This window comes from Haematobia irritans, chromosome 5, assembly GCF_050003625.1.
Source record: "Haematobia irritans isolate KBUSLIRL chromosome 5, ASM5000362v1, whole genome shotgun sequence".
NCBI classification, from domain to species: Eukaryota; Metazoa; Arthropoda; class Insecta; order Diptera; family Muscidae; genus Haematobia; species Haematobia irritans.
In genome coordinates, this window is record NC_134401.1 from 157,773,513 (window position 1) to 157,801,411 (window position 27,899).

Here is a 27,899-nt window from a genome sequence, read left to right on the forward strand (position 1 = left end):
TATAGTGTCATAAATAATCGCAGCAGTAAATATTTATTACTAATTGGAGCATTTCATACATTAAAAATGCAAGATTTCACTTCTTTTCTGTGATTGTTTTTAAACAGCTGATGACAGTGTTGCATATTTTTGGAGATGTCCTGGATAAACGAGTACTCTGTTTTCTTTTCGTCCTTCACGGCTTAGGGTATCCAGTGCTAAAAGAAAACAGCCCTAGTGTTGCACATTTTTCGACATGGATAAACGAGTACTTTGTTTTCTTTTAGTCCGTTGCGAGTGGGGTATCCAGTACTAAAAGAAAACAAGCCTAATTTTTGCTTAGACATAGGAAAAAATGTGTGAATAATTGAAGGAATTCTTACCATTTCACTCGACACTTTTCTGTCATCATTTTAAAGCAATTTCCATATTTCAAAATTTTTTCTATAAAATTATTTTATTTTCGAATTTTTCAGATTTGTCTACGTCAAAGGTATTTAATAACTTCCTCCTAATGTTTAGTACTAAGTTCGTGTCTGAGAAAAACGAATATCAAGGTTGTTAATTTTTTGTACGAAAAAATATACCTGCCTATTTTGCTGTGCTTAAAATCCAGAGTTACATCAATAGGCGTTCGAAAAATCTCAAAACAAAAATTTCGCAATTTTCCGAGCGAACATTTGTATATGGATTGTAACAGGTTTTCGTGCGAAAACGTGGCCTTAGCACTAGTCTTATGGGGCGAACGAAAAAACAAAAATAATTATAGTAGATCAGAAGAAAACAGAATATTTAATACAGGGATAATAGGCATGCCATTCGGGTATCCCGAATACCGGAATTTTTTATTTTGAATCCCGGTATTTTTCGAGATCCCGAAAATATTATACAACTTTGCGGCTTTTTAGGATATTGTTTAATAAATTGGAGTCCTCATACTGTCCCTACGGGAAATGGATCAACCCCAGGACCGGTACAGAACTAGTCCCGGGGTGTGTGGATCAGTCCCAGTTCTGGTCAAAACGTATGGAAAGTACCGGTCACTTTAACATGGATTTGTCATTGACGGGGTAAATTTAGACTTTAGAACACGTCTTAGACTCATTCCAAAGGACGCGTCGTAGGATATCTTAGTAGGATTACACTATAGACAGGTCCTTATGAACTACCCAGCAAAAAAAGAGCTTCGAAAAAAGTAGTTTGGATCTCCAATCTATGATCCGGAAGTAGTGCAAACTTGGATCATCTCCAATGAATTTTACATGGGCTTGTCATAGGACGGAAGTACTCCCTTTTTGGATCCTTTGCATTGCTTTAGAAGTTAATTTGAATGAAGAAATTTAAAAAGCGAAAAAAAAAAATACCAATTTCACTTTTTTTTTCATTACACAATTATTTTCCTATTATCTAATTTTTACAATTTGAAAAACTTTTTCGCTCCGATCAGGGGTTGATCCTGGGTTTGCTGGCACCATAACAGAACGCCTTAGCACACTCAGCCACAAACGTCGAAAGGTCAATTCAAATGTTTGTGATATGATCGTAATACGACACCAAGGAATAACATTCTAATTGCTTCTCGAGATGTTCTTTATTAGTATGAATGAAAAAATATGAAAAGCAGCTTCAAATCTCACCAGCGGCAATTTTTTTTATCAAATATTTTTCTAAAAAATTATTTTTTTATGTCATGCATCGTTTTAATTTTTTATATTCGACATATATTTTCGTATAAATATATTTTTTCCATTAAAAATCAACAAAAAAATTAAAAATTCTCGTAATTTGTAAAACCTTCTCAAAAGAACTTCCATGGAAGCGAAAAAGTCAAACGGCACAGGTTCAAATCCCAGCGGGGATGATTTTTTTACTTTTTTTTTTATTAACTTCTATTTTTTTAGTTTTTTATTAGTTTTCTATTTTTTGTAAAATTTAATTATACAAAATTTGCACTTAAAATAGCCTGATTGCGTTCTTTCTAATACTTTTCCACAAGGACTGCATCGGAAGTAGAAAAAAATCATTGGGGATCCCAAGATGCGCTGTAGAAGAAATGTTTGTCCAAAAGGACTGCATCGGAAGTGGAAACAAAATATTGGGGGATCCCACGATGCGCTTTAGAAGAAATGTTTGTGGACTTGTCCAAAAGGACTGCATCGGAAGTTTAAAAAACTCGATGGGGGATTCTGGGATGAGCTTTAAAAGAAATGTTTGTGGAACAACTTCCAATTTTTGTTGCTGGGTAATCTGGGAAAAACTCTCCACCAGAAAGTAAAAACTTTTGGAATACATGAAACAATAGATTATTCTAATAATTCTATTTAAGAATATGGTTAGATCCAATAAGATGTTAATATCAAGAGAATATAGAAATCAATAAATTATTTAAAAATTTAAAAGTTTCGACAAACTGGAGCACTGATGCCAGTCCGGCCCTTTAGAGCAATTTGCACCAATTTCCCGTAGGGTTTTAATAATCTTTAGATTTCCTACCTGACACATTGAGTTAATACAAATTTATGGAGAATTCAAATACTGTTACAGAAATTTTTTAATTGAAATGTCTTCATCAAAGAAATGATAGTATCAATTAAAAATTAATTAAAGTCAAATTTAAGTTATTTTTATTCAAAGATTTTATGAAGTTTCCCAATAAACACAAGCATTGGAGAAATGCTTATATTCAATACGCTTTCAAACATTTTTTCAAAGAATTGGATTAGAATTCAATTTGAGAAATTTGTTGAGAAAATCGCGTTCTCAACAAAAAACAGACATTACCCTCAACAGTAGAATTCAACACGTTTGCAACAATTTTTCAACATATTAGCAACAACTTTTCAAACTAAATTTCATTTTAATGCTTCAAACCTATTGGAAATTTTGTTGAACGCAAGCAATTTGCAAGGCCGTTTGAATTAATGTTGAAGATGGGATTCAGTTTTAAATTGATATGGCATTACCTATGAAAAATGCTCATCCTTGTGTTTGTTGGGTTGGTTTAATACTAATTAAAAATGAACTGGAAAAAAATTAAACTAAATTTTGGATGTCATTTTTGCTCATGATGCAATTTAAGGCGTCTTGTAGTCAAAATGACGAAGCATGACGTGTACAAAAAAGGATGACTTTCCAGGGTTAAAAAATTAATTGTTACTATTAATTTTTGTGATTGATTTTTGTTTCAATTAAAAAATTTGTCGAATCAAGTAATTTTTTAATTGAAATTTTTTTAAGATTCAATTAAGACTTTAAATGGAAAATTTTTTGTGAATTTTTTAAAGGGGAGATGGCAAGCCCAAATTCCATCCTAGTTACGCCAATGTTTATTAATAGAATATACTTGAATAACAAAAAAAAAATGACAATCAATATTCTGCAAGCAATCACCAAATTGTAATCAGTTGATACCATGAAAATACCTTTTTAAATTATGCCTTGCCTCGTACCTTCCATTGGACATTTGCGAAAATATATGGTATATATTTTTAAAAACCATCAACATTTGCTATCACAATTTAACGGTCCCCAGTCATTGTCATATCAGAAGGAACACATAAAAATTTTAAATATTAATTCGATTGCAATTATTGAGAGAGAGATAACCCAAATTCAATGAAATACGAGGCTTCTAGATAGATTAGAATTTTCGTATCACACATGTGGATTATTCGAGATGAATTAAGATTAGAATGGTCGAACAAATGTAATTGTGCTATAGTTCTAATTCAGACCGGTATGAGATAACGTAAAATCAATAACATTATTGACCATTTCCAATTCAGGAAACTAGAAAATTCATTTTGTTTTTGCAATGTTTCCGATAAGATTTCAAAATAAGAGTTAATGACACAGACACAGCACTAATACAGGTTACGATAACGGCTTTTGTAGACGAATCAACTGTTACTGAGAAACTCATACTGAAATAGAGAAGGTAGTATCAATAACTCAAACCAACTGTGATGTCAACGAATTTTACCGGTTCTTATTTATTTATCACAATCAAAAGCTTTCCAGTAAATGTGACATTATAATAAATTCAAGTGGCAATACCGGCGAGATTTGTGCTATTGAGATATTCTGAACAGAATACCAAGCAACGATATTTTGGATAGTGCATACAAAAGTTGTATCCCATACTAAAAGAAAACAGTTCTAATATTTTCTTAGATTTCATCATAATACGATCAGGGTACAATTTTAGGGTAGAATCGATAAAACAGAAACAATTTTCTACCTGTCAAATTCAGTTACTCTTATTGATTGGTGTTCTTGTGTGTGCGCAAAGTGCTGTTAATAGAAAGAATTCTGAATTTTGAAATTTAAAATAAAAACAAGTATAGACGGCCGTAAGTTCGGCCAGGCCGAAGCTTATGTACCCTCCACCATGGATTACGTAGAAACTTCTACTGAAGCCGATGGCAAGGTATCTTAAAACTTCTTAACACCGTAATATATACCACATAGTCCATACGTGGTATATATTAAACTAAAAAAGGCCGATTAAATACGTATAAAATTAAGTTTAAAGTTTCTATAGAAATAAAATTTTGACAACATTTTCTATAGAAGTAAAATTTTGACAAAATTTTCTACAGAAATAAAATTTTGAAGTAAAATTTTGACAAAATTTTCTACAGAAATAACATTTTGACAAAATTTTCTATAGAAATAACATTTTGACAATGTTTTCTATAAAAATAAAATTTTGGTAGATTATTTTTGGCTGGAGTGGCAACCATGATTATGGACCGATATGGACCAATTTTTGTGTGATTGGGGATCGGCTATATATAACTATAGACCGATATGGACCAATTTTGGCATCGTTATTAGCGGCATTATACTAACACCACGTTGCAAATTTCAACCGGATCGGATGAATTTTGCTCCTCCAAGAGGCTCAAATCTGGGGATCGATTTATATGGGGGCTAAATATAATTATGGACCGATATGGACCAATTCTTGCATGGTTGTTAGAGACCATATACTAACACCACGTACCAAATTTCAACCGGATCGGATGAATTTTGCTCCTCTAAGAGGCTCCGGAGATCAAATCTGGGGATCGGTTTATATGGGGGCTATATATAATTATGGACCGATGTGGACCAATTTTTGCATGGTCATTAGATAACATATACCAACACCATGTACCAAATTTCAGCCGGATCGGATGAAATTTGCTTCTCTAGAGGCTTCGCAAGCCAAATCTGGGGATCGGTTTATATGGGGGCTATATATAATTATGGACCAATTTTTGCATGGTTGTTAGATACCATATACTAACACCATATACTAAATTTCAGCCGGATCGGATGAAATTTGCCTCTCTTAGAGCAATCGCAAGCCAAATTTGGGGATCCGCTTATATGGGGGCTATACGTAAAAGTGGACCGATGTGGACCAATTTTTGCATGGTTGGTAGAGACCATATACTAACACCATGTACCAAATTTCAGCCGGATCGGATGAAATTTGCTTCTCTTAGAGCAATCGCAAGCCAAATTTGGGGGTCCGTTTATATGGGGGCTATACGTAATACCAACACGATGTACCATATACCAACACCATGTACCAAATTTCAGCCTGATCGGATGAAATTTGCTTCTTGTAGAACAATCGAAAGCCAAATTTGGGGGTCCCTTTATGGGGGCTATACGTAAAAGTGGACCGATTCCGATTTAGAGGCTCCGTAAGCCAAATCGGGGGATCGGTTTATATGGGGGCTATATACAATTATGGGTATCGGTTTATATGGGGGCTATATACAATTATGGACCGATGTGGACCAATTTTTGCATGGTTGTTAGAGACCATATACTAACACCATGTACCAAATTTCAGCCGGATCGGATGAAATTTGCTTCTCTTAGAGGCTCCGCAAGCCAAATCTGGGGATAGGTTTATATGGGGGCTATATGTAATTATGGACCGATGTGAACCAATTTTTGCATGGTTGTTATAGACCATATACTAACACCATGTACCAAATTTCAGCCGGATCGCATGAAATTTGCTTCTCTTAGAGGATTCGCAAGCCAAATTTGGGGGTCCGTTTATATGGGGGCTATATATAATTATGGACCGATGTGGACCAATTTTTGCATTGTTGTTAGAGGCCATATACTAACACGATGTACCAACTTTCAACCGGATCGGATGGATTTTGCTCCTCCAAGAGGCTCCGCAAGCCAAATCTGAGCGTATATGGGGGCTATACGTAAAAAGGACCGATATGGCCCATTTGCAATACCATCTGACCTACATCAATAACAACTACTTGTGCCAAGTTTCAAGTCGATAGCTTGTTTCGTTCGGAAGTTAGCGTGATTTCAACGGACGGACCGACGGACGGACGGATGGACATGCTCAGATCGACTCAGAATTTCACCACGACCCAGAATATATATACTTTATGGGGTCTTAGAGCAATATTTCGATGTGTTACAAACGGAATGACAAAGTTAATATACCCCCATCCTATGGTGGAGGGTATAAAAAAGAAATCAACTGGTGTATTACTCTACCTTTTAAGTGTACCCTGATGTAGGAGATACAATGTGTTACGCAGACACACAAAAAAAATTGTCTGATTCTATCACGAAATTAATTGATCCAATTAATTTTTAATTGAAATGTCTTCAATCACAGAAATGATAGTATCAATTAAAAAATTAATTGAAGGTCAATTAAAAAGTTAATAGATCCAATTAAAAAATTAGTTGATACTATTATTTTTGTGATTGATTTTTGTTTCAATTAAAAAATTTGTTGAATCAATTAAATTTTTAATTGAATATTTTTTAAAACCCAATTAAAATTTTAATTGGAAAAATTTTCGTGAAATTTTTTTGTGTGGAGAATGAAGCCGCTGGGTCGCGCCACCGATTTTAGCCGCCGGCAAGCAGCTTTTGCCAGTTGACGCCGCCGCCAAAAATGTCGCCTCATTGCGACTCAAATTTAGCCACCATTTAATAAAAATATTGATTTAAAAAAAAAAAATGTATTCGAAATTGTTGTAGTTTTGCATCTTCCATCCACAATCAGTATCAAGTTTCTATAATAATTTCGCTTATGCGCTTTACAGACTATCAGTTATTCCGGACGGAATATCGGTGTTTGTAAAGAATCTTACAGTGTGTCGGATCGATACGACTTGTCGGCGATGACTAAATAATCGGTAAATGTGTTATCGATCCCATATGTTTATGCAGTGTCGATTAGGCCTGTCGTCCGGAATAACTGATAGTCTGTAAAGCGCATTAGAACATTTTAAGGTTGAATTACACACCATGCGTCAATCCGTGCGTTGATGGAAGGGTTGATTTTTTTTTCTGTTTGCGGCAGACTATTCGAGCTTATGATTTCAAAAAGAAATGTCAACTCTTCAACCATCGGACGCATTGAACGCATGGTATGTAAATCTACCTTTAATGAAAAGTATATTTGATTGTTATACTGATTGTACAACTAATCTCATTACCTTTCGGATAACTTCAAATTGTAAGCCGAGAGTGCCACCGTGGTGCAATGGTTAGCATGCCCGCCTTGCATACACAAGGTCGTGCTTTCGATTCCTGCTTCGACCGAACAGCAAAAAATTTTTCAGCGGTGGTTTATCCCACCTCAGTAATGCTGGGTTTCAAAGCTTCTCTAAGTGGTGTCACTGCAATGTGGAACGCCATTCGGGCTCGGCTATAAAAAGGAGATCCCTTGTCATTGAGTTTAGCATGGAATCGGGCAGCACTCAGTGATAAGAGAGAAGTTCACCAATGTGGTATCACAATGGACTGAATAGTCTAAGTGAGCCTGATACATCGGGCTGCCACCTAAGCAGAGAGAACAAAGCCATCAAAATAAAATGCTTTTTTATAGAATCAGTCTTAGGTGTTATATATAATTTGCATAAAAACTTGTGGGTTTAATTTTTTTTTTTGCATACAACACTTTTTTGTGAAATTAAATAAACATTTTCAAACTATCTAATTGTTTTGCAAGTTCGTTGTGTGGAATATGGGCGACTCCATGCCACACCAACTCAATCTGCTGGCACTATTAGAAATTATTGATATGGGGCAACAATAATTTTGCAAACGAATGCTAGTGGTTGCATAGAAATAATTACCCAGCAAAAAAAAAGCTTTTAAAAAAGTATATCAGATCCCCAATTTGTAATCCGGAAGTAGTGAATATTAGGACAACTAATTTTCCAATTTGAAAAAAATATTCGCTCCAATATTTTTAATTTGAAAAATTTTTCGCTCCAACTAGGTATTAAATTTGGGTTTGTTGCACACTCAGCCACAAATGCCATTGAAGGTTTCAGCAAAAAATGAGCTTCCAAAAAGTAGATTGGATCTCCAACATGTGATCCGGAAGTTATGCAAATTTGGATCATCTCCTATGAATTTTACATAGGCTTGACATTCCACCAAAAAAAATTTAGAAGTATTCTATAGGCACAACTTTAAAAGCACTTCCAAACATGTCCTCCCAAAGATGTTCTTTATTTTAATTTCACAGGATGTTCATTCGAGTAGCGGGTTAGTTGATAATATATAGAATTTCATGGGGTTTGATGACAAATATTCTCCTTAGCAAATCAGTTCAACCAGTAAGCTTCCCGAAGATAAATTTAAGGATTCTACCTATGAAGACTAGATCAGATTCTAGATTTATAAGAAGGAATTTTGTTTGAGTTTTAGAGAAATCATAAATACATCGTGAAAATGAGGAAATAACGCCTTGATTTTCAAATCTAAAATCTGTAGATTTTTACCGCCATTATTTAAATGATTATTATAATGATTATTTAGAACCAAAATCTCTTTAAAATCTCAAGTGTTCGAACTGGCAAAATAACGAGATTTGAGGATTTAACAGCTATTTGTAAATAAATCAATACAAACACAAACAAGGAAAATTGGGGCAGGGTTGCAAAAAGCGCCTTTTTAGTACTAAAACCACAGTTGTACAAGACAGTATAGGGGATTTTGAAAGAGATTTTGTTGAAATCCTCTCCGAGCCAGCTGATATTTGCCTATTGCAAATCTACTGAGATCTAGGAGGATTTCGGTCAAAATCGTCGTTTACGAGGATTTCGTGTCTAGTTCGAACGTAGTATTACAAGGTTTCAGTTTCAAGCAATTTTCATTATCAGTGCGCCTGCTATACACTGAAAGAAGAGTTTTCTTTTCTGAGGAACGAAATTTTAGACAAGCAAAGTTTCCTTCTGAAACAAATTTTAGAGACAATCGTTGAATCGCTTATCAAATTAATTCGGATTAATTTGCTATAAACAAAAATAATTTATACAAAAGGGGAATTTCGGTCTATGTGCGGGCTATACCAAAACATGGGTCGACACGTACAATATTCGGCTGACCTATTTGTGGTCAGCCGGATTTTAGAAGTCCTAGAAATAAATTCGGGAGATCAGTCTATAATAGGGGCTATACCGAAACATGGACCGATACGGACCATTTTCGGCACACCTTTTTATGGTCCTAAAATACCTCTAGACTTCCAATTTCAAGCAAATTGGATACAAAATTGGATACAAATAGACGCACAAGAAGTAAAATCAGGAGATCAGTCTATATGGGGGCTATACCAAAACATGGACCGATAGGTACCATCTTCGGCACAACTTTCTATGGTCCTAAAATACCTCTAGATTTCCAATTTCAAGCAAATTGGATAAAAACTACGGATTCTAGAAGCCCAAGAAGTAAAGTCGGGAGGTCGGTCTATTTGGGGGCTATACTAAAACATGGACCTATAGGCACCATTTTCGGTACACCTTTTTATGGTCCTAAAATACCTCTAGATTTCCAATTTCAAGCAAATTGGATAAAAACTACTGATTCTAGAAGCCCAAGAAGTAATGTCGGGAGATCGGTCTATTTGAGGGCTATACTAAAACATGGACCGATAGGCACTATTTTCGGTACACCTTTTTATGGTCCTAAAATACCTCTAGATTTCCAATTTCAAGCAAATTGGATAAAAACTACTGATTCTAGAAGCCCAAGAAGTAAAGTCGGGAGATCGGTCTATTTGAGGGCTATACTAAAACATGGACCGATAGGTACTATTTTCGGCACACCTTTTTATGGTCCTAAAACACCTCTAGATTTCTAATTTCAAGCAAATCGGATACAAACTATAGGTTTTAGACGCCCAAGAAGTAAAATCGGGAGATCGGTCTATATGGGGGTTATACCGAAACATGGACCGATACGGACCATTTTCGACACACCCCTTTATGGTCCTAAAATACCTCTAGGTTTCCAATTTCAAGCAAATTGGATAAAAACTACGGATTCTAGAAGACCAAGAAATAAAGTCTGGAGATCGGTCTATTTGGGGGCTATACTAAAACATGGACCAATAGGCACCATTTTCGACACACCTCTTAATGGTCCACCAATACCTCTAGAAATCCAATTTCAAACAAATTGGGCAAAAACTACGAATTCTAGAAGCCCATGTAGTAAAATCGGGAGATCAGTCTATATGGGGGCTATACCGAAACATGGACCCATACGGACCATTTCCGACACACTTCTTTATGGTCCCAAAATACCTCTAGATTTCCATCTTCAGGCAAATCGGATATTAAATACAGTTTCTAGAGGCCCAAGAAGCAAAATCGGGAGATCGGTCTATATGGGGGCTATACCAAAACATCACCAAACTCACCATTTTCGACACACCTCTAAATGGTTCTCCAATACCTCAAAATTTCCAATTTCAGGCAAATTGGATAAAAACTACGGTTTTTATAAGCCCAAGACCCCAAATCGGGAGCTTGGTTTATATGGGGCCTATATCAAAACTAGGACCTTTATAGCCCATCTTCGAACTTGACCTGTCTGCAAACAAAAAACGAATCTGTGCCAAATTTCAGGACGATAGGATCATTATTGAAGGCTGTAGCGTGATTACAACAGACAGACGGACAAACGGACATGCTTATATCGTCTTAGAATTTCCCCCTGATCGGAGATCGATATTTCGATGTGTTACAAACGGAATGACAAACTTATTATATCCCTGTCACCATTCTATGGTGGTGGGTGGGTATAAGGATGCTAGAGCATCTTTGGAATGTCTTCTTTCTTCGTTTTGGGTAATAACAAGAGAAAAGGCCCCTACCATGCCTTGTCGCAGAGGAACGTATAATCCACATTTGTTCTTTATTTTTTGTTTGTGTTCCTACAATTATAAAATAAATGACTGCAGGTTTGTTGTTTTCAACCATGAGACATCAACCCGTTAGTAGACAATCGAGAGCAACGTATTTAAACTTGTTTTCCTATATCTATTTCACAAACTTCTTACCCGTTTTAGTGTTGCCAGTATTTTTCTGGCTCTTGTTCTCACATTAAGGTCGGTACTAAGATCGTTATCACAATAAAGTCGGTAATAAGAATAAAGGCAGGGATTTTCATTGCAAAACCTAACATAATTTGGAGAGAATGATTAAAAGTATAAAATTCTATAAGTTCTTGAAAAAAAAAATTGTGAAAATATTTGATTTTGTTTTATTGCCAAAAATCTCAAAAATTTAAATTAATTCCTCACAAAAAATTTCCAATATATGAAAAAAAATTTATGCCCTGTTCCTGTATATCGAACGAAAACCAGTTCGAAAGAAAGGCAGTCACTCGAATTCGAATGAATTTGGGTTTTTCTATTTTTGAAAGTTCGATTCGTTTGTATGAGAATACATTGATAATTAAAAATGAGTATTTTTAAATTTTTGGCCTGAGAATTCATTGAAAAGTTAACAATGCTTTTACTTTTTTCTTGACACTTATTGTATATGTTCGTTTATTACTCGACAACAAAATATGAAGTGACTTGCCTTTCGAAATAAAAGAACAAAAATCAATTTTCTTTCGTTTGGAATACGAAAGAAAGCTTTCGTTCGATATACAGGAACAGGCTATTATTGATTTACTTATTGGCATTTAAATGCAATTTATAACTTTAGTAAAGTTTAAATTGTCTTCCCTAGATCGAAAATCATATGCCCCTTCACTAAGAAAATCTTTACAAATTGTTGAGCCTTATAGCGATTTCGATTGGGAAAAAAGGTGCAACATTCTCGAAATTGACAGAAAAATATACAGGACACTGTAATAGATTTTGAATCCTGTATTCCTCGTAATATTAGGAATTAACAATAAATTTGGAATGACGCTATCATTTGGTCGAAAATGCAATGAGGAAAAATGTTGGGTAACACCAAGGCAACATATTTTTTTGCGAATCGAAAACGCCATTAAAAAATCGAAACAAACCATTATCAAAGTAATTATGAGTAGAAATAACTTCGAATTCGAACAAGACATAAATATGGTAGAAAAAAAATTAAAATCGGTAAGCATGTATTTGAGAACTAGAGAAAGCTGTTATGCTATATTTCTCGATTGGACGAAAGAGGTCGAAAATTTCTCTTCTACAAAAACAACAAATGTCAACTGTATGGTGGCGCACAATGCCTGCAGCTTTGGTATTACCGACGTTGCGGTAGAAGCGCTGTTTGTTTATAAAGGCATCGGCAGTTATAATTTCAAATTGTCTGCCAAAAATTTAATGTAATGAAAACATTAAAAAAAAGAAAATTTGTTACTACAAAGTAGGTTTTAAATCCTATTTTCTTTACGTTTCGTAAAGTCGGCAGAGAAGTGAACTGGGTGACGCCGACGCAAACTGTATGATATTTGAGAGAAGTGCCCAGTGTTGCCAACTCCCCAAGGGCAAAAAACACCAAAAATATATTATAAATTCTAACATACCACTTCCAATCAAAATCGAAAATTAAATGTTTTACTAAAAAACAAGTATATACGGCCGTAAGTTCGGCCAGGCCGAAGCTTATGTACCCTCCACTATGGATTGCGTAGAAACTTCTATTGAAGCCGATGGCAAGGTATCTTAAAACTTCCTAACACCATAATATATACCACATAGTCCATACGTGGTATATATTAAACTAAAAAAGACCGATTAAATACGTATATAATTAAGTTTATAGTTTCTATAGAAATACAATTTTGACAAAATAAAATTTTGACAACATTTTCTATAGAAGTAAAATTTTGACAAAATTTTCTATAGAAATAAAATTTGGAAAAAATTTTCTATAGAAATAAAATTTTGACAAAATGTTCTATAGAAATAAAATGTTGACAAAATTTTCTATAGAATTAAATTTTGACAAAATTTTCCATAGAAATAAAATTTTGACAAAAGTTTCCATAGAAATAAAATTTTGACAAAATTTTCTATAGAAATACAATTTTGACAATGTTTTCTACAAAAATAAAATGTTGGTAGATTATTTTTGGCTCGAGTGGCAATCATGATTATGAACCGATATGGACCAATTTTTGTGTGATTGGGGATCGGCTATATATAACTATAGACCATATGGACCAATTTTGGCATGGTTATTAGCGGTCTTATACTAACACCACGTTGCAAATTTCAACCGGATCGGATGAATTTTGCTCCTCCAAGAGGCTCCGGAGGGCAAATCTGGGGATCGATTTATATGGAGGCTATATATAATTATGGACCGATATGAACCAATTCTTGCATGTTTGTACCAAATTTCAACCGGATCGGATGCAATTTGCTTCTCTTAGAGCAATCGCAAGGCAAATTTGGGGGTCCGTTTATATGGGGGCTATACGTAAAAGTGGACCGATATAGACCAATTTTTGCATGGTTGTTAGAGACCATATACTAACACCATGTACCAAATTTCAGCCGGATCGGATGAAATTTGCTTCTCTTAGAGCAATCGCAAGTCAAATTTTGGGGTCCGTTTATATGGGGGCTATACGTAAAAGTGGACCGATATAGCCCATTTGCAATACCATTCGACCTACATCAATAACAACTACTTGTGCCAAGTTTCAAATCGATAGCTTGTTTCGTTCGGAAGTTAGCGTGATTTCAACGGACGGACATGCTCAGATCGACTCAGAATTTCACCACGACCCAGAATATATATATATACTTTATGGGGTCTTAGAGCAATATTTCGATGTGTTACAAACGGTATGACAAACTTATTAAACCCCCGTCACCATTCTATGGTGGTGGGTATAAAAAGCACCAAAAGCACTAAATGAAAATGCCAGAAAGCACCAAGTTGGTGTTTTTTTTTTGAAAAGGCACCAAAAAGGCAATTTGGTGCTTTTTAGAATTTCGAAAATAAAGTTGTCGTTAACTCGTTTTTAAAGGACTTTGATAGGATATGAAGAAAAAAATCTAAAAAAAAAAAAACAAAAATCGAAATTTACTTCCTGGAAACAAGTACACAAAACCTAAATTTAAAAGAGAACTGTGTCTTAAAAGTATCCTTACTTGTATTCGCCGCTTCTTTGGCTCGGAATCAATACCAAAATTGTTAAAGTAAAGACAATATCTTTGGAACCGCGCATGCTTTTTTTTCAGTGTTTTAGGTCAATATACTTTAGTGTACAATGTAGACATACAACAGCCTTGTTAATTTTACTTGACCCGCCTATATAATTTTTGGTCTATTTGTCTGCTTATATCGCAAGTAGTTGTAACATTGTATAACTTTGTATTTATTACAAAATGTGCAGAAATTTGTTGAAAAATTTGCATTATACACTCATTCAAAAAAAGTGAACCCGCCGCCATGAAAGAAAATGTAGTTCTAGTTTAGAAAATTTTAACTAAAAAAATGTCATTAAAATTGACCCAACGAAAATTGTTTTAAGGAAACATTTTCATAAATATAATGAAAATATTCGTTAATAGTACGAAATGTTATAATAACGAAAAATTTCATTGTATTAACGAATTTGTTTCATTGGCTCACTTTTAATGACACATTTCGGTTATATATCGATACATTTGCTAGCAGTGTAGTTTTTTTATAAAAACATGTTACAAATAATTTTTTTGTAGTTATAAGACCATTGTTACTCAACAGTTGTTCATACACACAAAGAAAATTTGATTAAAAGTCAAACGACGAAAAATTTTCATTGATATAACGAAACATTTTCATTAATACAATTAAAATATTCGTTAATAGTACGAAACGTTACGTTGATTGACAGAAAATTCGTTATAATATCGAAAAATTTCGTTGTATTAACGAATTTGTTTCGTTGGCTGACTTTTAACGACACATTTCGTTAATATAACGAAAATTTTGCTTTTGGTGTTTTTTTTTCCAATTTGAACAGTATTGAGCTTGTTGACGACATCTTTTCACACAAAAATTCAGATTAGACCGTCAAAAGCTTAAGAAACTCAACTATATTGCCATAGAATTATATTGTTATGCGGTGGTATTGATCTTTTTTAATCAATTTTGTTACTTATGGTATTCTTTTTAAAAATTCAGTGACGAGTGCAGAATTTCTGAACTTGATGAAGATGTCATTACCCTGCCAACATTTTTTGAATTTGACGGCGCTTCTGAGAATCGCCATCATGTCGAAAACAGTCGTATACGATATCTAAAAAAAACGTTGGAAAAGCGCTGTCACTATTGAGAAGCTATATCACGCCAAGTTATTACAAAAAAGTATCGCATTAGTGCAATTATTAGGTGCCTTTTTAGATAAATTTAGAACGACGCCAATAAGAGCCCCTTCAAACTATCAGAAAAAGTGAATTTTAAGATAGTTGTAAAAGCGTCATTGTGGTCAAATAAAACACTAATATTTAATTGTTTATTAATTTTATTAAAAGTTTATAAATTCTTATAAATATTTTTCCGATTATCATATCACATTTAACATAACTTTTTTCATTAATAAAGTAATGATGTTGATTTACAAGTAGTAAGTTGCGGCCTCTATCAGCCACTTTGTTTGTACTCGATAGAGGTAGTGTGTCTGAAAAAACTATCACTCTATTCTGTTTGGATAGTCGAAAATTTTTCACCATATACCTTTCACAATTTTAATCGTAATAACAATGTGTTCAGCACTTTAGTTTGGTTTTAATTTAAATAAATTATAATAAGCTAGGCGCGTGGTGTTTCACGAAATATAAAATGACTCTTGTAACAATAGTGATGGCAAAATACTTTCATGTACATTCCGAATTTTTTGATGCGCTTCCCCCATCACAGTTGGCGATTGTTGTAGAGTCACTTAAGAGTCTGTGCTAGCGATGAGTATGAAATGGAACTTTGAAATGCTGACAGGGTAAAAACGTTAGTATTAAATTCACAAAAGCACTCATAATTGAAATAAGAAATAGACTCTCTGCAAATATTAATTTAATATTAATATCTATGTCTACATTCCAAAAAGTGAATTTTACAGGAAACAAGAAACAAGTTTTGTTTTTTGAAATTTCTTAAAACCCGTATAAGATAGAAATTCCCTTATTTTCGGTCTTAAAATCATATGTTTTATAAGTATGTACGAACTCAAAATAGTGATAAGAACATGGCTAAAAATTACTTAGACCACTTTAGACCGAACAAAGCTTTTAGCCCTTTTTGGATTGGACATTTTTTAAAACTTTAGGCACAGGCTAAGTACAATATTAACCATAACTTTTGATAGAAATGTCCAATAAATTTGAACTTTTGACAGGATGCAATTCACATCAATCCGAATAAAAAAGGCGAACTCCATCAAAACATGCAAAGTCCACTTAGCGTACTCTGGAATGAGGGCATCGGTATAATGTCGAAATATTTATTTTCTCCTCAGAAAACATCTTATTTTGAAATTTGAAGACAGTACTGATAAAAATTAATGAGTGTAAAATAAGCATTAAAAATTATAAAGATGTACACTTGGATAGAGGTTCACATGCTAAAATACCCAAAATTTCGATAATACATATTTGGGTATGTTTTTTTTAGTAGTAGTGCTTTTTGACCTTCGGGAGTTGACATCACTGTGTTCATCATACCTTTTCTAATTGAGTATATAGTTTTTTTTTAATTAATTAATTCTTATATTGGTTGAATATTTTTATATGTACAGATTTTTTTGTAGTATTTTTTGTAACCATCTTCTATTGGCCTATGGGCTTGGTTATTTTCACAATAAATATAAAATACAAATACAATAAATAAATAAGTTAATACTCTTTAAAAATAAATAATAATAATAATTTTTTTTGTACTATATTTGTAAAGACCTTTTTTCATATTTTTAGTTTTCGCAAGTAAGCTAAAATTATTCAAATAAGGAACATTTGCTCACATTGGGCAAAATTTAAATAAAAGCCTCTAATTTTCACGGACTGAAATAAAGTTAAGTTGGCATTAGCTCCCTCTTTTTTGAGTGCTGAAAACGCGGCACTTTTTTGTTTTTTTTTTTTTTTCTTAGATAGTTTTTGAATAGTGATCAGACAAGATGAAACGAATGGAAAATACTTCCGGAAAAAACTGTAGACCTCTGTTTCAGAGATGCAACTTATTTAGAGAAACACGCTTTGTTCCTCAATGGAAATTTTTTCCAAAAACATTTAAAAAAAAACGTGTCTTCACGAGAACTCATTGCACCTGTGTACCCATGGACCAATTTGATCTATGTATATTGGCCAGAGATGGTCTGCCGTAAACTGTAAGGTATTTGACATACTTTTACGACATATTTTACCATAGGTCAAAAACGTCGTAAACCTCTATATTTTTTGACAATATTGGAATTTGTATAGTATACGTTTTTAGAACCATTTATTTCATTCTTTTTTTACAATTTTTGTATTTACGAATGCCTTTTTCTTATAGAAAAGTAAGTAAAAGAAAATTCTAATATCGACTAGATTCGACTATATTGAACCATGCAAAGGCTAACTTTGTGGCAAATTTCTGCGAGTTTGATTTCACATAACATTATAAAACTCGAGGTTATAATTTATAAATATAAATTTAAATCGATGTGGCTTTTGACTTTTTTTTTTAATTTGCCCAAAAAATGGGTCTGGAAGATGGATTTGTGTTTGTCCAAGATAAAGATTCCAAGCATTCGTCCCATATTCTTTAAGAATACTTGATAAACAACACCAAAAAGTATTACCTCACCCTCCGCAGGGCCCGGACTTGCATCCAATTGAACACCTATGGGCATATATCAAACCAAATCTGAAGAACTTTAATATTTCTAGCAAAGAAACTCCCAAGAAATCCTTATTGATATATGGAGCTGATTTCTCGTAGATTTGACGAAAATCCTAGCTCAATATTTTTCATTTATTTTTGGTGTACACGTTTTTTTTTTTGGCTATGCGAAACTAACGTTTTTTGTTTTGGTTATTTTTTCCCCTAAACCGAAATAAATCTTATTTAAATTTCTTTTTATTTTGTAGCTGGGATCTCAAGCTTTAATATAAGGTATTTATTTCACATTGATTGGTGTACAACTTTTTTTTTTGCTGCCTGTAGGTATATGACGTTTTAGATTTTTACAACTTTCTGACAATAGAAAACCAATATATATATTCCGACTCGGACCATCTCTGATATTGACATAAATAGTGTTACATTCAATGATATTTTACATCTTACCCCTTACTTTCGATGCACGTGGAATGAATAGGCGCGATAGATTTTTGTGAATATATTTTATTTGAGAGATTATGATGTCGTTGAACCAAAAAAAAAAAGGCATATGACGGTATTTTTCCTTATCAAAAGTCATTCATACCTACTTATCAAAATCTATCAACGACGAATGTCTATTTTCACATATTAAAAAAAAAAGAATTAATAATAATAATAAGTTATCAGCGAAAACACGAATTTAGCAATTAAGTATGGCGTTTAATAGCAATCAACACTTCCGTTCCAACGGATGATCTATGCATTGGCATTCTTTACTCACTTCTCTCAAGAAACTATCTAATCTCTCACACACACTCTCTCTCGGAGTAGAGCAAATACTTTCATATGTGTTCATATGCAGCCTACTAAATATATTTCTTTTATTAATTTCAATTCTGTTCTCTTTCAGGTTTTTGTGTGTTTCATTCATTGCCATAGACTGTTTGGAAGGCGTGAGGACTGATTAAACCTGCTGTGTTTATAGCTGTGTTGTGTGTGTGATAATCTATCTACCAGTGCCATCCAGTGCTCCAGGGCAATTGTTGCTTGGTCTCCTGCTTGCTTGCTTGCTTGTGTGAATAACACTCTATTTGATATCTTAATGTAAAACCCTCGCTAGCTATGGCTCATAAAACTGAAGATACCAAAAACCATGATGATAATAACTACACATCTGTTGGTGGTGACTCATCATCGTCACCACCGCCAGAGCCTCATTCAGATGATTTAATATCACTACCACCTCCTGCAACGAAAGACAAAGAAGACAATGATGATGATGATGATGATGTAGCAGATGTTTACAGAAATGAGAAAGAAGACAAAGAATTAACCAGCGAAAAAGAGTATTGCAATGAGAATGGCAATGTCGTCAAATACAATCGGGGCGATAGCGCCAAAAAGACACAAAGTCTATTTGAAATAGTTTACGAAATAATCAAAGAAAAAGAACAGCGTACCAAAGAAATGGGAACATTAATACGTAAGTACCACTAATACGAATCATTATATACTATATATACATAAACACCAAGTGCGAATACATTAAGGCGGGTAGCAATTTGTTTGAGAGCACTTCACATAAAACTCCCAGTCTGGTTCTCTGAGAGAGAGAAAACAAATGTCAAGGTGTAGAGTGCTATGAGATCAAAATTGCTTTATATGTCAGTTTCTGTCAACGTTTTGATATTGTTTTGTGGTTTTTATTTCAGAAATTTATAAAAGTCACAAATGTTATATTGATATTTTTCGACGCAAAACGGCAGTACATTTCAGAGACACATCGACGCCAACTTCATGATATTATGTTGACACAGACCTTTGGTACTTCAGTTTTGTTATAATAGAACAGCGTCTTCTTCTAGATTGTCTTTGACAATGTCTTGTGATCTGCAAACAAGAGAACATATGTAGAGAGCTATGAAAATTGATTTTTCTGTCAAGGCAGTTCTGCCAGAAATAAATCAAAACCAGCAATATTCTCAAAAACCACAACAAATATTCGCTTTAATAGACACATGCGATCTGTTTTAATTTTCTATCACTGTTTTGTTCTTGTTTTTATGACTATTAATTCAGAAATTTATCAAAAACTCAAATGTTATTGGGGTATGTTACGATAATCGGAATCGCAAAATTTTCGTTTGGGAATATTTTCTTAAAACATACATACAGAGGCGTGCAGAAATGGGGTATATAATTATTTTTGTTTTTCAATTTTAAACGACTCAAAAAAAAAAAAAAAAAAACAGCAATAAAGAAACTTCAAATAATTTTATTTTTCTTAAATTTCTTCTTCAATTCTAAATAAAACAACAAAAAACTCAAATAAGAAGTAAATAATACAGAGAGATAAATAAACATAACAACAAAACTCAATTTTACACTTTTTGATGTACTCAGCATAAAACCAAAATATACCGTTAGTTTTTTTTTTGTGACTTTTTATGATCACTAATACAACTTTGTGTTTAGAAGCGTGTTTGCTAGTAAGAGTTAAAGCTTTATTTGAAGTGCACTGCAATAATATAAAGTAAAAATTAAAATGAATAATTTATCGCGCGATGTAAAGGACAATAGAGTTTCCTTAACTAATAATGGGTCTTCATCGCGGAATATAGTCAAGGAACTAAATATAAGTCAGTCTGTGGCCATTCGCATCCAAAAAAGACGAAATACTACTCCCAAAGAGCAAACTAGAGGCCGCTGAAAAGTATTGACGAAGCGGAAGCTCGCCTTATGATGGCAGAAATGAGGCAGAATAAGTCCGTAACGCCGAAAAATACTACTGTTGCCAAAAATAAACACGTTAGTGAATGGAGAGCAAGACGAGCACTTCACAACATTGGTTATGTTTCATCTGTAAAAAAAAAAATAAAGCAACATTGTCCGAAAAGAATCAAAAGGCGCGAATAACGTTTGCAAGAGAGCATAGAAATTGCACGACAAATGACTGGAAATGTGTTATCTGGTCAGATGAATGTTTCCAATCGGACGGTAAACAATATTGCTGGCGTCGCCCTGATGATACCATTCAACGCCACCATGTTAAGCCAACTGTGAAGCATGGGGGTGGAAGCATCTGGTCAGATTAATGTTTCCAATCGGACGGTAAACAATATTGCTGATGATACCATTCAACGCCACCATGTTAAGCCAACAGTCAAGCATGGGGGTGGAAGCATCTGGTCAGATGAATGTTTCCAATCGAACGGTAAACAATATTGCTAGCGTCGCCCTGATGATACCATTCAACGCCACCATGTTAAGCCAACTGTGAAGCATGGGGGTAGAAGCATCATGTTTTGGGGCTGCTTCACTTGTACCTACCTCGCCATTTTGTATACTCATCTTCCCGAGTTTGTTGACAAGAGTGCCTATCCTGAAGATGAAGTCGTATTTCAACAAGATGGTGATTCGAAACATAGTGAACAAATGGCTTAGTGAGCAAAAATTGCAAGTGATGAATTGGCCAGCGCAAAGCCCCGACCTCAATCCGATTGAGAATTTATTGTCAATCGTGGGAAGACGGCTGGGCAGTCAGCTCCATCAAAATTAGAAGACCTGTGGGAACGAGTACAGCTTGAGTGGCAGAATATACCAGATGGAATTATACAGGAATTGGTTGAAAGTATGCCAAAACGTAAAAATATGGTATTAAAAAATAAAGGGTACAAGAAAATGTTCCAACTGACACCGGTTCAGAAAAGCGCAAAATTGAGTACATGCGAGTATGTTTTGTTATGTTTTGTTTACCTCTCTTAATTCTTTACTTTTTGTTTTGAGTTTTTTGTTGATGTTTTATTTAGAATTGAAGAAGGAATAAAGGAAAAATAAAATTATTTTGAGTTTCTTTATTACTGCTTATTTTATTCGTTTAAAAATGAAATAAAAAAAACAATTATGTAGTCATTTCTGCACGCCACTGTCTTTATAATGTTGGCAACATAGTTTTCTTTGGTAAAAAGTTTAAATTCAAATTAAATTTAAGTTCGACAATTTTTTTCTTTATAAAAAACGAAACATGGGGAATTGATATTTTTCCGGAGCAAACGGCATGTATGAGACACATCGACATGGCATTATGTTGGCAGCGAGAGAGAGAGAGAGAGAGAGTTTTGCAGTAAGGAATTGTGACTGTATTGTGTTAGTTTCAGTGATGCCAACTTGTAAAAGATGACGTCTCTATTGAGGATCCCAAATAATTATATGGAAAACCACAACATAATTTTTTTTTTTTTGGTGGAACTTCACTTTAATTTTGGGGCTCGTTTGCATGAAACTAAACCCCAATATGTATTTTAAATGAAAATGAACCGCAATTTCCTTTTTGCGATTTTCCTTCGTTTACAAGTGGGGCCTATTTTCGTTTTCTTGGAGTTGCCAATGGAGGCAATTGTACAAAGTGATAGCAATAGTGGCTGTTAAGACTTTCTCCTATAGACTGAGACTTTCTTCTGTTAATAGAGTCTAAAGTGGGATGACGCGATTCCAAAAGGAAATAAGTGGCCGATATTTGGCCGGGATTTAAAAAAAAAAACTTTTTCCAAAGTGGGCTACAAGGGGACAAAAGTGGCCGTACTTTGGCCGTGGTTTATGGCATTCTTCTATGGACAGAGTCCAAAGTGAGTTAACGTAATTTTAAAGTGATATAAGTGGAAGGCCTTAGATCGGGACTTAAAACTTTATCCTATGGACAGAGTCTAAAGTGGCTAACGTCTACCAATAGTTAGGGTTCATTTTCACACAGCCGTTAAAATCAAAAGTGAAAATCAGCCCTTATTTCGCTTGGAGACGTTGCTCATGCTTAATTATGAAGTGTCGCCCCACTTTTGGAGTCCGTTTTCATTTGGGTTTTGGGGCTCATTTTTTTCCTGGGGCAGTGGTAGAAAACTTGCTCGTGAGCTGAACAACAAAAATGGTGAGAACGGATGTAAAACATATTGAAAAATGAGCTTGGGCTAAAGCCAAAGATTCACAAAAAAAAATTCGAATGGAAAGAGCCAAGGATTTGTTACCGAATTTAGTTTTGAAGTGAAGCCATTACACACAAAATGATCGGGTTTATTTTCCAAAGAGGTCAGCTGAAAATGTACATTTTCAATTAGCCACCAGAACTCAAGTGCCGCCGAATTTAATGGTGTGGGCCGCCACAACGGCCGATAGTCGCTTCCCGCTCTTATTCATCGACCGTGTGATCAAAATATATGCCAAATATTTTCAGGAAGCTGTTTTGAAGACGGGAATAGGCCAAAATACGGGGAATTTCATCAAGACCTAGATAAAATAAGAGGGATAGCTTTAGCACAAAAAAAAATATTTTAGCAATATTGATTTTATTCGATCTTTCTTTTTTATAAAATAGAAAATAATTATTCAAGCTTTATATCATATTTGTGTTAGAAAAACAATATTTTTTTGGTTTCGAAATGAAATGTTGAAATGTTTCATAGAATTTGCTGAATACTTTCTAACCATTGTCCTTAGTACGCACGATGTTATCGATTGTATACATTCTCCCTATAAATAACTTCCCCTGTAACCATTTCAATGTTGTTCCATGCGTTATTTTTTATTTTATTACCCACTCTACTATTTGTGTGTGCTCAAATGTATGGTGTTAGTATATCATAATGACGAACTGGACTACGAAATATGAACGTAAACAAAGAAATGCATTGCAAAAATAAAGAAATTAATGTGATAAACCATAAAAACAAACAAGACGCCAACAACAGCACCAACACCAATGGCGATGGAGATAATAATATAGAAAATGTCGCAGACCTATAAACAAAAGAAGAAATCAATTGGTACTCATGCACATGGAGATAATAGGATGGACCAAAAAAATATTAATAATCAAAACAAATAATAATAATCGAAAAATAATAATAATAAAAATAATTGTAATTACTCTTCAAAAGTGCTGGCATAATTTTCCACTGAACTTTTTTTATAATATTTGCACAAAGTTTATCTATAACTGTTGCTATAATGTGTATGAAAAATATTACACCGATATTTGATGGGACGAAATTCTAGAGTTGTTATCGATTTCATTTCTGTCGATAAGATACAAAAATGTCTTACTGGCATTTCGCTATTATAGTGATATCATTTTCGTTGTATTGTAGTAGTACCTCTTTTCCAACAGTTCTTAACTGTATATAGAAATTCGTTACACCCTAATACCCATCTTAATACACTGCCATATAAAGATATCAATTATCAATATATGTATATGGGGCAGCAGATTCCATGTTCGGATTCATTATGCTCTAGACGCTTCCTTATGTTAACATTTCACGCAATTTACAATAACTGAAATTGGATGTCTTATCATGGCGGGGGTTATATATTGAGAGACTTTCAGCAGATTCGGGATTCCTGGAGTTTCATTATATTGGGTAGTCGAAAAAGTATTTTCGTATATCTAATCTAATTTTAACACATTTTTTTTATATGTTTAGTGAATTTTATTTAATCAAATAGGTACTATTTTGGCAGACCAAATTTTACCATATTTTTGCTAGAGACGTTATTCGATCAGTGAAAAATTTGTGTTGTTGCTCGGCAAAAAAAAATTGCGAACATTATTTTTCAGAGGCAACTTTTCTCTTGAAGGCAAATATACTCTATGTTATTTAGGGCATTCTATATTAACCGAAACAGTTGGAAACACTATGGTAGATTTCTGGCTCATGTCCCCGAATTGGGATATTTTCGTTTCCAAAAATAAATTCCCCACAAAAATCACCAACAAATTATTGACAAGTTGTGTTGTAGAACATTCGGAATAATTTAAAATTTGACAAAAAAATTTTGTTATGCCAGTTTGCGTGTTACCATACAATAGGATCAAGGTTTCAAAACCCAAAACCAGAAGACTGGTTTTAAAAATATTGTGAACACCAATTAATAGGCATGAGCGCGTATAATCAATATTAATTAATTTAAAATACTCATACGCTTTATGGTCCCATTAAAAAAACGTTTAGAGTACATTATAATATAGTATAAACAATTCAAATTAAATTTTTTTCTTTTGCTTTTGTTAAATGAAACATGAAATGTCACATTTCCAATATTGCAATGTGAGCACTGAAGGTAGTGGCTTGAACCAACTAAGAGGCATGAGTGCGTATAATCAATACAAATTAATTTAAAATACTCATACGCCCTCCGGTCCCATAGAAACGCTTGACGCTTCGATTTCTTCACATTTTTATAAAAAGTTCAAATTATAGCGAATTTCTTCGTTATTCTGATGGGTAGCACTAGAGATGCATACAGCAGCATAGTCTTCGACGACATTAGAAATTTCGCCGGTGGCTTGAGCCAATTAATAGGCATGAGTGCATATAATCAATATTAATTAATTTAAAATACTCATACGCCCTCTGATCCCATAGAAACGCTTGCAGCTTCGATTTCTTCGCATTTTTATAAAAAGGTTCAAATTATAGCGAATTTTTTCGTTTTTTTTATGGGCAGCACTGGAGATGCCTCCAACAGCATCGTCTTCGATGACTTTAGAAATTTCGCCGGTGGCTTGCGCCAATTAATAGGCATGAGAGCGTATAATCAATATAAATTAATTTAAAATACTCTTACACCCTCTGGTCCCATAGGAACGCTTGAAGCTTCGATTTCTTCACAATTTTATAAAAAGGTTCAAATTATAACGAATTTCTTCGTCTTCTGATGGGTAGCACTAGAGATGCCTCCAACAGCATCATCTTCGACAATTTACAAATTTTGTTGGTAGCTTAAGCCAGTTAATGTGTATGAGTGCGTATAATCAATATTAATTAATTTAAAATACTCATACGCTCTATTGCCCCATTAAAAATATCTCTTTGTGGACATTATAAATTAATATTTGCCGGCTTTTTTCCCCTTTTTTATAAAAAAGTATCAAAATGTAGCGAATTACTTTATTAGTGACATTTTTCGAACAAATGTAAACTTTTCCCTCTTAAACAATTTCATTAACTATCTTATTTATATTTTTCAGTTTTAGGCTGCATGACCATATTATTTTTAATGAGCTTAACGGGCTTATTTGTTATGTGGTTCACACAGTATTATAATAATAAAATGCTGGAGGTTAGTATAAATATGCATATATCCCCAACAATGTTTTGATACATTTTTTTTCTAATTTTTCAGAATCTGATATTAGCGAAAGACTCTGAAACAGCAATTTCATGGATGGATCCCAATCCCAAATATGATACCTTATTAAAGGTTCATTTATTCAATTATACCAATATACAAGATTATCTCAATCATGCTGCGGATAAAATCAAAGTTCAAGACATTGGACCATTGATCTACAAAGAGCATACAACAAAAGCTAATGTTGTGTACAATGACAATCATACAGTAACATTTCGGGTATGTATGATGATGAAGGGAAAAAATCAATTTCAAATGTATGACTATCTTTGCTAGCGAAAATTGCATGAACGTCATTATCGACAGTTTCCTAAATGGAACAAAAAATTATTTAAAGTCTAACTTCATAATTTTAATATAAATCAAATATCAACAAGTAAACAATATATAACATCGTCTAATCAGGATCAGAGAATGAAGCCGCCGATTTTAGCCGCCGCCGACTAGTTTTTACCAGTCGAAGCCGTCGCCGAATTTGTCGACTCATCACGACTCAAAGTTAGCCGCCAATTAATCAAAAATATTGATTTGAATCAGAAAAAATTATTAATAATGGTTGCATTTTTGAAGCCGCCGATTTTAGCCGCCGCCGACTAGTTTTTACCAGTCGAAGCCGTCGCCGAATTTGTCGACTCATCACGACTCAAAGTTAGCCGCCAATTAATCAAAAATATTGATTTGAATCAGAAAAAATTATTAATAATGGTTGCATTTTTTGTCAAAATGTTGAACTTCCCACACCCTCAAAAAAAAATCGCTTCTTTAACATATGTTCCAAACATATTTTGCAGGAAGCACATATATTATTGGATACTGCCGAAACATTAATATGTTTGTTTTATGTGAACATATCATATGTTTGGAAGCATTTTGAGCCCAAAAATATTATATGCTTGGAAGAATTTTTCCCAAAGACGATTGTGCTCATTGCCTAACATACTCGTAATTTTCACTTCCTCGAAATATTTTAGTTCTTGGCACCTTTTTCTGTAATACAAATAATGTTGAAGAAATTATTCACTTTTATAAATTTTTTAAATTTTACCTTTCGCCTGCACGGAGAATCGAACCAAGGACTATACAGTTTGTAAGCCAACAAACTACCCACTGGACTACGTAGCTGTTATAGTCATTATCGTTATAAGTTACACTTATATAGCATAGTTTGCAGCGCCCACGAGCCCATGCAAACATAACATTATTTAACAGAAACATACATTTGTTTGCCACGTGGACTCTCCCGGTTTCCATCTCTATTTCTTTCTCTATACTCTCTCTGTCGCTTTGAATAAAATATCACAACATATGTATGTTTAGTCGAAATTTGTAAATTTATATATGTTTGCATTCACACATATGATTTCTATGAAACATTCATGCCCCAAACATAATATATTCTAACATATTAACATAGATGTCCCAAACATTAAGTGTTAGTTTAGGAACATTCCTTGTTTACACTTAAATATATTGTGTTTTAAAATTGTGCCCGAAACACATTTTGTTTATATCGGAACATATGAAAAACATATTTTTCTAAGAGTGCACCCAAAATCCGTAAGTATCAAGTTGCTATAATAATTTTGCAAAAATTTGGCTCAGAACATTTGAATTATGTGTAAATGTGATTGTAAGATAAGTTATACAACTAAT

At 33.8% G+C, this 27,899-nt stretch overlaps 1 protein-coding gene across 4 annotated transcripts in view; it reads left to right on the forward strand.

Annotated features, from left to right (window-relative positions):
• LOC142240462 (lysosome membrane protein 2) overlaps nt 1–27,899 on the forward strand; it is a 50,657-nt gene that overhangs the window by 12,409 nt on the left and 10,349 nt on the right. For all 4 annotated transcript variants that reach the window (XM_075312164.1, XM_075312163.1, XM_075312165.1 and 1 more), the window contains exons 2-4: nt 18,973–19,545; nt 26,083–26,174; nt 26,238–26,465. In XM_075312164.1, coding sequence (XP_075168279.1) covers nt 19,185–19,545; nt 26,083–26,174; nt 26,238–26,465 — 681 coding nt within the window. In that variant the 5' untranslated portion in view covers nt 18,973–19,184. The remainder of the gene's footprint in view (nt 1–18,972; nt 19,546–26,082; nt 26,175–26,237; nt 26,466–27,899) is intronic.